Below are 12102 nucleotides of genomic sequence, written 5' to 3' on the forward strand. Positions count from 1 at the left end.
GACACAAAATATTAGAATGACCCGGATGTGAATGTGTATTCCGCCTTGTATGTGTCCCATAATCCACCGCTCTTCCTTTCCCACATTCACCTTACAGAGTGAGTATCTGCTTCTCGTTTATCATCTATAAATCCACCATCATCCGCGTTATTGATTACTAATAATTGAGTTTAATGTCACTTTTGAGTGTACGGGCACCTTATGAATCACTGTGATGCGGTTTTGGTGTGTTTAAGACGCTGATGTGCGAGATTAATGACTTAATGCTAACGCGTCTGTGAGAGACGCGACGGGGAAATAAAGCGGTAAACCGCCACAGTACTGGGGTTTAACGGGGTAAATGGTGCTTTAAACGGTGTGTTTTAGTAGGGTAAGGGCGGCAGTGGCTCATATAGGTTGTCTACGAACCGGAATGTTAGTGGTTGAATCCCCGGTTCCCCCTGACCGAGTGTCGCGGTGTCCATGAGCGAGTCCCGCCGAGCTGATCGGTGTCTGCGCTTCGGGTGGCCTTGGCTCTGCTGAACGCGCTGTGTTATAAATGCAGGCCATTTACCATTTAATGCTGTGCTAACCTGGAAAATGCTGTTTTAAACCGTGTTGTAACGGTGACCGGTGTTGTTAAACTGTGATTTTTAGCAGGGTAAATGGTGGTTTAACGTGGTAAATACTGTTTTAAACAGTGATTTTTAGCAGTGAAAATTGTGGTTTAAATGGGGTATTGTTTTGTAACCGGCTAAATTGTGTTGTAACAGGGTAAAAGTGATTTTTAGCAGGGTAATTTGTTTTAAACAGGGTAAATTATGTTTTAAACCGGGTAAATAGTTTTAAATGGTGTTGTAACAGGGAAAACTGATTATAGCAGGGAAAATGGGGGTTTAACGTGGTAAATGCTGTTATAAACAGTAATTTTAGCAGTTTAAATTGGGTATTGTTTTGTAACCTGGTAAGTGATTTTTAGCAGGGTAAATTATAGTGTTGTAACAGGATAAACTGATTTTTAGCAGGGTAAATGGGCTATTGTTTTGTAACAGGGTAAAAGTGATTTTTAGCAGGGTGAATTATGGGGTTGTAACAGGGTAAATAGTGTTTTAAATAGTGTAACATGGTAAACTGATTTTAGCAGGGTAAATTGTTTTAAACAGGGTAAATTATGGTTTAAACAGGGTAAATGGTGGTTTAAACAGGGTAAATTATGTTTTAAACAGGGTAAATGGTGGTTTAAACAGGGTAAATGGTGTTTTAAACAGTGTTGTAACAGGTTAAACAGTGTTGTAACAGGTTAAATGGTGTTTTAAACAGTGTTGTAACAGGTTAAACAGTGTTGTAACAGGTTAAACAGTGTTGTAACAGGTTAAATGGTGTTTTAAACAGTGTTGTAACAGGTTAAACAGTGTTGTAACAGGTTAAACAGTGTTGTAACAGGTTAAATGGTGTTTTAAACAGTGTTGTAACAGGTTAAACGGTGTTGTAACAGGTTAAATGGTGTTTTAAACAGTGTTGTAACAGGTTAAATGGTGTTTTAAACAGTGTTGTAACAGGTTAAATTGTGTTTTAATCAGTGTTGTAACAGGTTAAACAGTGTTGTAACAGGTTAAATGGTGTTTTAAACAGTGTTGTAACAGGTTAAATTGTGTTTTAATCAGTGTTGTAACAGGTTAAACAGTGTTGTAACAGGTTAAACGGTGTTGTAACAGGTTAAATTGTGTTTTAAACAGTGTTGTAACAGGTTAAATGGTGTTGTAACAGGTTAAATGGTGTTTTAAACAGTGTTGTAACAAGTTAAACGGTGTTGTAACAGGTTAAATGGTGTTTTAAACAGTGTTGTAACAAGTTAAACAGTGTTGTAACAGGTTAAATGGTGTTTTAAACAGTGTTGTAACAGGTTAAATTGTGTTTTAAACAGTGTTGTAACAGGTTAAATGGTGTTTTAAACAGTGTTGTAACAAGTTAAACGGTGTTGTAACAGGTTAAATGGTGTTTTAAACAGTGTTGTAACAAGTTAAACAGTGTTGTAACAGGTTAAATGGTGTTTTAAACAGTGTTGTAACAGGTTAAATTGTGTTTTAAACAGTGTTGTAACAGGGTAAATGGTGGTTTAAACAGGGTAAATTATGTTTTAAACAGGGTAAATGGTGGTTTAAACAGGGTAAATGGTGTTTTAAACAGTGTTGTAACAGGTTAAACAGTGTTGTAACAGGTTAAATGGTGTTTTAAACAGTGTTGTAACAGGTTAAACAGTGTTGTAACAGGTTAAACAGTGTTGTAACAGGTTAAATGGTGTTTTAAACAGTGTTGTAACAGGTTAAACGGTGTTGTAACAGGTTAAATGGTGTTTTAAACAGTGTTGTAACAGGTTAAATGGTGTTTTAAACAGTGTTGTAACAGGTTAAATTGTGTTTTAATCAGTGTTGTAACAGGTTAAACAGTGTTGTAACAGGTTAAATGGTGTTTTAAACAGTGTTGTAACAGGTTAAATTGTGTTTTAATCAGTGTTGTAACAGGTTAAACAGTGTTGTAACAGGTTAAACGGTGTTGTAACAGGTTAAATTGTGTTTTAAACAGTGTTGTAACAGGTTAAATGGTGTTGTAACAGGTTAAATGGTGTTTTAAACAGTGTTGTAACAAGTTAAACGGTGTTGTAACAGGTTAAATGGTGTTTTAAACAGTGTTGTAACAAGTTAAACAGTGTTGTAACAGGTTAAATGGTGTTTTAAACAGTGTTGTAACAGGTTAAATTGTGTTTTAAACAGTGTTGTAACAGGTTAAATGGTGTTTTAAACAGTGTTGTAACAGGTTAAATGGTGTTGTAACAGGTTAAATGGTGTTTTAAACAGTGTTGTAACAGGTTAAACAGTGTTGTAACAGGTTAAATGGTGTTGTAACAGGTTAAATGGTGTTGTAACAGGTTAAATTGTGTTTTAAACAGTGTTGTAACAGGTTAAATGGTGTTTTAAACAGTGTTGTAACAGGTTAAACGGTGTTGTAACAGGTTAAATGGTGTTTTAAACAGTGTTGTAACAGGGTAAATGGTGTTTTAAACAGTGTTGTAACAGGTTAAACGGTGTTGTAACAGGTTAAATGGTGTTTTAAACAGTGTTGTAACAGGTTAAATGGTGTTGTAACAGGTTAAATGGTGTTTTAAACAGTGTTGTAACAAGTTAAACGGTGTTGTAACAGGTTAAATGGTGTTTTAAACAGTGTTGTAACAAGTTAAACGGTGTTGTAACAGGTTAAATGGTGTTTTAAACAGTGTTGTAACAAGTTAAACGGTGTTGTAACAGGTTAAATGGTGTTTTAAACAGTGTTGTAACAAGTTAAACGGTGTTGTAACAGGTTAAATGGTGTTTTAAACAGTGTTGTAACAAGTTAAACGGTGTTGTAACAGGTTAAATGGTGTTTTAAACAGTGTTGTAACAGGTTAAATTGTGTTTTAAACAGTGTAACAGGTTAAATGGTGTTTTAAACAGTGTTGTAACAGGTTAAACAGTGTTGTAACAGGTTAAACAGTGTTGTAACAGGTTAAATGGTGTTGTAACAGGTTAAATGGTGTTTTAAACAGTGTTGTAACAGGTTAAACAGTGTTGTAACAGGTTAAATGGTGTTGTAACAGGTTAAATTGTGTTTTAAACAGTGTTGTAACAGGTTAAATGGTGTTTTAAACAGTGTTGTAACAGGTTAAACGGTGTTGTAACAGGTTAAATGGTGTTTTAAACAGTGTTGTAACAGGGTAAATGGTGTTTTAAACAGTGTTGTAACAGGTTAAACGGTGTTGTAACAGGTTAAATGGTGTTTTAAACAGTGTTGTAACAGGGTAAATGGTGTTTTAAACAGTGTTGTAACAGGTTAAACGGTGTTGTAACAGGTTAAATGGTGTTTTAAACAGTGTTGTAACAGGTTAAACAGTGTTGTAACAGGTTAAACAGTGTTGTAACAGGTTAAACGGTGTTGTAACAGGTTAAATGGTGTTTTAAACAGTGTTGTAACAGGGTAAACTGATTTTAGCAGGGTAAATTATGGGGTTGTAACAGGGTAAATAGTGTTTTAAATAGTGTTGTAACAGGGTAAACTGATTTTAGCAGGGTAAATTATGTTTTAAACAGGGTAAATGGTGTTGTAACGGTAAATTGTTTTAAACAGATTAGCAGGATAAATGGTATAAACCGTGTTTTTTAGCAGGGTAAATACTGTTTAAAATGGTGTTGCAACAGGGTAAACTGATTTTAGCAGGGTAAATGGTGTTTTTAACAGGGTAAACAGTGATTTTTAGCAGTGTAAAATGGTGGTTTAAACAGGGTAAATTGTTTTTAACAGGGTAAATGGTGTTGCAACAGGGTAAACTGTTTTAAAAACGTGTGAAAGCGTCAGTAAAGTTACATGCATAAATGATCGTGATGGGCGTAATCAATTCTTTCACTCTGTAGTCGATTAGCCAGTGTTTGTATTATTTACAGTTGCGTTTGTGTTATACAGGTGTCTCATCCAATCAGAGTTTAGACTCAACTGCATATACACAAGTTTTATATTGAGAAATGGCCGGCTGGTTGTCATGGTTACTGAGTGATGTGCTGATGTCACTGTGTTTGTGTGCAGATGGCACCCAAGAAGGGCGAGAAGAAGAAGGGCCGCTCCGCCATCAACGAGGTGGTGACCCGCGAGTACACCATCAACGTTCACAAGCGCATCCACGGCATGTAAGTGTGTCCTGGGCGGAGTAACTGCTCGTACACCGCCCCCTGCTGGAGTACTAATGCATGATCTGCTCCTCCAGCTCCTTCAAGAGGAGAGCTCCTCGGGCTCTGAAGGAGATCCGCAAGTTTGCCATGAAGGAGATGGGCACGCCTGACGTCCGCATCGACACCCGCCTCAACAAGGCTGTGTGGGCCAAAGGTGTCAGGTGAGAGGCTCAGGCGCTGGCAGAGATGGGGCACATTCACTAGGGATGCAACAATACAGTTTGTCCACGGTTCAATACATACCTCGGTTTTTGGTTCGGTTCTGATGGCTTGTCACATCAGTTTTTTGTTATTCTATTCTTAGGCGACAAGAACAGCAAGAGGTTAAGGAGAAAAAATACTATTTTTTTATTGCAATACTCTTTCTTTATTTTACTTAAAATAATTGAAAAACCTTACTTAAACTTAATACTTTACTTAAAAAAAAAAACCTTGTACACATTCCTAGTGTATTGGATATTATATACATATTATATTTGATTTACCCTGGCAGCTCAGAGCAGTACAGCAGCATTAAGTATGACATTGAATTAATAAATGTAAAAATAAAACACTACAGACTTCACTATAAAATATACACTGATTCTTATTAAAGCTACTGTATTAGAGAAAATCACTCACTACGTGTGACTGAAAAACTTTGTCTTTTGTTGTTGTATTAACATTAAATGGATTGTTCACTCAAAAATGAGAAATGAATACAGGTTTGGAACAATATTAGAGTGAGTAAATAATGACATAATTTTAGAGGTGAACTGTCTCTTTAAGGACCGCGTGTTCACTATAGGCTGCGCTGCTGTCACTTAAAGACCTGCACGCATCTAATATACAGACACACACACGATTTTACTTTCACTTTAGACATAACCGACTGTGTTTATGTTAACCTTGTGTGTATTAGCGCAGTAAGACGACTTAGTGCAGTAATCACGTGTTTGACAGGCGTTTAGTGCGCGCGCTCTGAAAAAGCGCATGTTTAACCGCTCACACGAATGAGCCGGCAAGGCTTTAAAACGCATGCAAATAATGAACTTTGGTGATTGTGAATAACTCTAGTGTTCCGTGAGTATAACTCCACCACTAACGTGTGATGTGAATGTATGTCGTGTTGTTCAGTATTGGGATGGAGGAAAATTATAGAATTTGTAGAAAAATAATTAATTAAATGCAAAACCGAACAAACGCAATTCAAAGGCGCGTATTGAACCGTGAATGCCGTACCGAACGGTTCAATATTATATTTAGAATTGTGGCATCCCTTGCATTCACTGTTATTGATCCGCTGCTTAACGCCGCCATCTTGTGTCCTCAGGAATGTGCCGTACCGCATGCGTGTGCGTCTGTCCAGGAAACGCAATGAAGACGAAGATTCTCCAAACAAGCTGTACACACTCGTCACATACGTCCCCGTCACCACATACAAAGGTGAGGATGTGGAGTCATGCAGGTGTTCAGTCACAGGGTTTCTGCAGGTCTAATGAGAACATGTGACACAACACGTCTGTTCTCGAAATGGAAACGTCTGAGCACACAATGACTTGTATTAGTAGCCGCGCTCGATATTTTCTAAATGTCGATAAACTATTGCGAAATGATGGCTTCTCCATTAACCGACATCTGTTCACTAAATGTAAACGTCCAAGCACAAAATGGCCGCGTTTCCATTACCGTATTCAACAAAACTTTTGCGAAATGACGGCTTTATTAGCCTGACGTCGTCATCCTCAATTCTAGTCAGAATATGAGTCTGCTCCTGCTCTGTTGGGCTGTGATTATGGGGCGTGTTTCAACCGAGCCAGGAAAGACCTCAATTGGATAGACCTACAACCAATCAGAGCAATGGAGCGACGCATAACGTTAGTTGTCAAATGTCAACAGAACTAAACTGACCTGTGTTGCCAAGGTTGGGTTGAAGCGACCCCAATTGTGTGACATACAGACCCAGGAATGCGATTTTTATCAGGCAGCCCTGCCAAAATAACACATATTTTACCCCCCAAATGCCTTTTTTCCCCCCCGGAGAACGTCCCCGGAAAGATATTGGGCTTGTTTTTGGCTAGTTTTGAGGAACGTTAGCAATTGGGCGGGGTTTGTTGTAAAAACTTGTCAACCCTGTACCTGCACGCTGGAATAAATCACGTTAGAAGAATAAGATGAGTGTAAACGATCTTTGCCGGTGTTGTAAAAAATAATTTAAGGATACACCGAGAACTTACCAACACCATCATCATTTCTGAGAGAAATAGTAAAGGTGAACGCATATATGAACAAGTTCTCCGTTTAGTAAACAAATTTAACCCTAGTGCCTTTGATGTGGATGATTACGTTACTGTTGATCATCTGTCCATCATCGTCTAAAGCCCGCCCTGATGATTTCATTGGTCCGAACAGTTTCTGTTCCGGCATAATTACTGCTCTACCGATCAATTCCAGACCGAACTGCCCGAGAAAAAATGTTGTGGGCGGGGCTAAGTTCGGCTGGCATCCAGGCTAGCGCTTTGGTTCTTATCTAACTCTGGGGATCCGGCGAATAAGCTAAAGTCCCAAAACGTCGGCATGTTCCTTTAAAGAGTGATTGTCTTTACGTGCGTCAGGTGACCTGTGACCTGTTTCCATTGCAGTTTTACGAAAATGTCTTGGAAAAACATCTCATGTGAGCGTGTAAACTTTTGTACAATATATGAGTTTTTGCAAAATTGAATCATTTCCATTGGGCGTATTTTCAATTCACAATTTGCGCGATTTAGGCTAGTGACACTTCATAGTTAGGGTTAGATCGCCATAACTATAATTCATTTGACAAAAAATTGCTTCAAGTTTACGACAGGGATGTCACAGGTACTGGTACTTCAGTACCAAGTCAGAACTGAAATGTAAAAAATGTGACGATACCAGCAGTAGTGGTAGTACATTTTGATCCTTTTTGAATTACTCTGTAATTATTAACCAGTACGGAATGGTAGAATTGCAACAAAGGGTTAAAATGGAACGATTAAATGTATGATTAACTGTCAAATATAAATGACCAAACAACCAATTGGCATTCTCTTCTAAATTCGACAACTATGATAAATGGATATATAAATATATATTTAAATATGATACATTTTTCCAGCTGCAACACTGAATGCACACGCGACCTTCACCTCGTTTCGTTACCGTTCATTGGAGCGAATTCAGCGGCCTTGCAGTACCAAGTCAGAACTGAAATGTTAAAAATGTGGCGATACCAGCAGTCACTTCTGTGTTTATCTAAGCGCATTATTATTATTATTAAATATTTCTCCTGCATGTTCTGCGTCTCTGTGTGAATGATGGGCGCGCGCGCGCACACACACACTCGTGACTCTGCCGTGTGTCGCTATATGAGGACACGAACACATAAACCGTCACTTCATGAGGATTTATATATCGTTTCATTTGAGAACATTGTCATATCATGAACACAGACACTCAAAGGTGTTCACGGCAACCCGTCAAAATAATCGTTTGGTTTAACGTGAAGAAATTGACAGAATATATTGGGCTACTGTTGTACAGTAGATTTAGCACTGTCTCTATGCAATACATCTCTACTAATAATAATAATAATAATAATTATCAGGGTTTTTCCTGCATGGAGAATTACGAGGTGTCCACAAAACTCAGACAGGCAATCACTTGCTCAGATTAGGCATGTCGTGATAATTAAATAATCATCAGAAATATATATTGTCACGTGATCATTATTAGTATTATGTTTTATGATTTGCTAGTATAAAGTCATCTAAAGCCATTCCATAGCGATGTCTTTCCTCCGCTGTAGCTGTCAATCATTTCTCCATTCAGCATTCAAACGGTTACAGCTGCACGGTAAAGCTCACACAAGAGGATATATTCCCGTTATAATACTGATATGTAGATTAAATAATTGATCTTCCTGGAGTTTATCTAGCGGTTTCTGAGCGATGTTGTGCTCGCTACTGGGTGACAACACAAGGACTATTAATCAGCATCACATGACTCAATGTTGCTTTAAGCGCATCATTCTGCACCTGGGATGCGCATTATCGCATAAGCGCTTTGTTTTGAAGTTTTGTGCACTTAAAGATTATTAAAAAATGATCTTGTTCTCGCGCGTCTATCATATATTTGTTGTCCCTTTACAGAGCTGGACATTACGTTTACAATAAACTATAAATATTGTCAATTTATATTTGTGTAGGCCCATGTAATTATTTACATTCATATATAAATTAAATATAAATGTATTTAATAAGAACAAAGTAATTTGTACCTTTTCATTAACATTTTTGGATTTTATAAAATAAGTCCAAAGATTTTTTTTTTTCAAGAATAACTTTTTGTAATTACAATTTTAACCATCAACTCAATTTAATATATTTTTGTCATAGCTTATGATTATATATTTTTATTCATTTGTTTTTTCTATAATGAGTGTGTACTTAGTGGATTCTGGATTGTGTTTAACATATAAAAGAGTGACTATTAGTTCCACAAACACAGATGTATAGATATTCTATAGTGATGTAGAAATGTATGAATCATACATTTATTTTGCCAGTTTGAGCTGGTTTCAGTTATTTACTGAATTGAGTATATATTTAAAGTTGTTCGCTGTAATCTTACACTGCAAAGTGATAACTTAAAAGGGATTAAATTCATAATTATTTAATGATCGAAGCACACAAAAAATGTACAACAAAGCCCTAAAACTGACAATGAATTGTCAAAATCGCGAGCCGCGATATTATAGATATTTCACTTGATCTTTTTTATAAACAATGTTTACTTTTAAACCGCATACAGCCTTTAAATGTTTATGTATTATTTACTGATAATGATAAATAATAAACTCATTGAATTTAAAATGTATAAAACATATTTTGCTGTGGTACAGAGAACTGTGAAATTATGATGGTATTGGTACCGACTACTGGAATTTTGGTATCATGACATGCCTAGTTTGCAACGAGAAATCTTGATTTTTTTTTTTTTTTAATTTATTTATTTATGATTTAAAACAAGAACAAATATCTGGCAAATTCAACTTAATTCAAATGTAAGTAATGTTCATACCCAATGACAGAGATTTGTTCTTGTCTTAAGCATAAACTCACTTAATTTTGTTCAATTTCTCAGAAAGCAAGATTTAATTTTGCATGTCATTTAAATGTATCTTGATTTAAGGATGTTTTAAATTTGTACTGGAAAAAAATGTAGGGCCCTATGAAATCAGTTTTATTATTTTTTCTGTTTTATAGTTTTTGTCTGGACTCAGACTGACTTTCGTTCATCTTCAGAACACAAATGAAGATATTAGTAATGAAATCAGACAGATTTCTGTCCCTCCATTGACAGTCTAAGCAACTTCCACTGTGACGCTTCAAAAAGTTCATAGTTCAAACTGATCCATACGAATCAAAACTCGATCGCTTTATATGAAGAACCGAAGTCTTGCGACGTGAGGGCGAGTAAATGACAGGATTGTCAATTTTAGGTGTACTGTCCCTTTAAGAGTTCTGACCTGCAAAAGATCTAATCCAAAATTTGACAAACTCTGCATTTATACAGTAAGTTCAGTTTATTTGAATGGATTCTGCAATTCCATCAGAAGTCTTAGGGCTGTAATTGAATGCCATGATATTGAATTTAAGACGTCCTGCTCTAGTTTAAGACCTGTGGAAACCCTGAATGACATCTGAGTTCTGAATGTGTGTGAGAATCATTAAAAACCTGCTTTTTTCTGTGTGTTCGCAGGTCTTCAGACTGTAAATGTGGATGAAAATTAATTTTCTCCATGCCTGTTTGAATAAAAACATAAAAGGATTTTGGTTGTGAATGATTTATTTCTTGTCAAATGATTTTTGGTGCAAACATAGACACTTAATCTTCACGACTTCAGAAAGAGAAACTCGACGCTTCATTTAGAGTCGAACATGGTCCCTTTGGGTTTGGCACAATCGGTCATTGTTTTTAAGGCACTTTATACATCAGCTGCAGTGGATTTAAGAGAAAACACACACTCTTATTCAGTCTCTCTTTAAGACTGATTGTCATTGGACGTGATGAAACCAGATCGGTTTGGAAACATTTACTTTGCATATTTTAAATAATAAATATAGCCGTGAATGAGCATTCGTGGCATAATCACGGATTCATTTCCAAATGTGACTAAAAAAAAATCTGGGTTGCAGTGAAACTATAAATGTTAAAATGCACATTGTGTGAAGATTTCGGGAAAAAAAACGTAGTTTTCATCACAAATGCAATGCCATTAATCCTAATTAAACCACTTTTAATCAGCATTGCATTTCAGCTTTTAAATCATACATAATTTCAACATAACCTTGATTTATTTTAAGAAAACACCTGGCATGTCACCTAAAAATGCTGTCGATCGAGCTTAAAATCTTAACTTTTAGGTTTGAAATGAACATTATATCTTAAATGTGTGCTATTGATTGATCATATTGAATCAAAATGGCTGAACATGTGCCAGATATGATCATCTGACCATCATTCAGCTCATCGCTCATAATAATCAGTTTTTCCTTCATGTGAGTTTTGTAAAACATGTAAACAATCCCGTCGGACTTATTTAAAAGCTGAAGTAAATCGTGTTTGGATGTGAGAATCATCAAAGTGTGTGTGAGAAGGACAGAAGCGGACGCTTGAATACTGATTCATAACACACAGGAACAGATCGTCTACATCAGCAACGCTTCACGGCGAGCAATACAGCATTTATGAATGCTAATGTTTCGGTTAATAAACGCTCTAGCGGTGTTGCTCATTGTTCCGCGAGGGGAGTCCAGCTCACCCCAGCGGCATCATGGGGCTTTATAGACGCCACACTCCTCTCGTTTTCCAGCGCTAACATCTAAACATTCATAAATCAAGACACATTTACTGGAGAAGTGAAGATATTAAGTCTTGATTACTGAAAAAGTGAGTGTTTTTGCTTAAAACAAGAAGAAATATCTGCCAATGTGGTCAGAAACATAAGGGAAAACGACTTTCTGACAGATATTTCTTCTTGTTTTAAAGGAACACGCCACTATTTTTTAGAAAATAGGCCCATTTTCCGTCTCCTCTAGAGTTGAGTTTTACCGTTTTTAAATCCTTTCAGCCGATCTCCGGGTCTGTACTGTTAGCATAGCTTAGCATAGATCATTGAATCTGATTAGACCGTTAGCATCTCGCTCAAAAAATGACCAGAGTTTCCATATTCTTCATATTTAAAGCTTGACTCTTCTGTAGTTTCATCGTGTACTAAGACTGACGGAAAATGAGAAGTTGTGATTAGCCTATTTTCAGGAGCTGTGTAATATTGCGCCACTACTCATGGGACGGCTCACAGCTCTAG

General features: G+C 36.6%; 1 protein-coding gene across 1 annotated transcript; it reads left to right on the forward strand.

Annotated features, from left to right (window-relative positions):
• Window positions 1-46: 46 nt before the first annotated feature.
• Window positions 47-10562, forward strand: rpl31 (ribosomal protein L31). The gene is made up of 5 exons (XM_079822008.1): window positions 47-98; window positions 4591-4691; window positions 4769-4894; window positions 6046-6158; window positions 10494-10562. The coding sequence occupies exons 2-5, from the start codon at window positions 4591-4593 to the stop codon at window positions 10523-10525; spliced, it is 372 nt and encodes a 123-aa protein (XP_079678134.1). The 5' UTR covers window positions 47-98; the 3' UTR covers window positions 10526-10562.
• Window positions 10563-12102: the final 1540 nt, after the last annotated feature.

The sequence above is a fragment of the Gobio gobio genome, assembly GCF_949357685.1.
Source record: "Gobio gobio genome assembly, chromosome: 7".
Lineage (NCBI taxonomy): Eukaryota > Metazoa > Chordata > Actinopteri > Cypriniformes > Gobionidae > Gobio > Gobio gobio.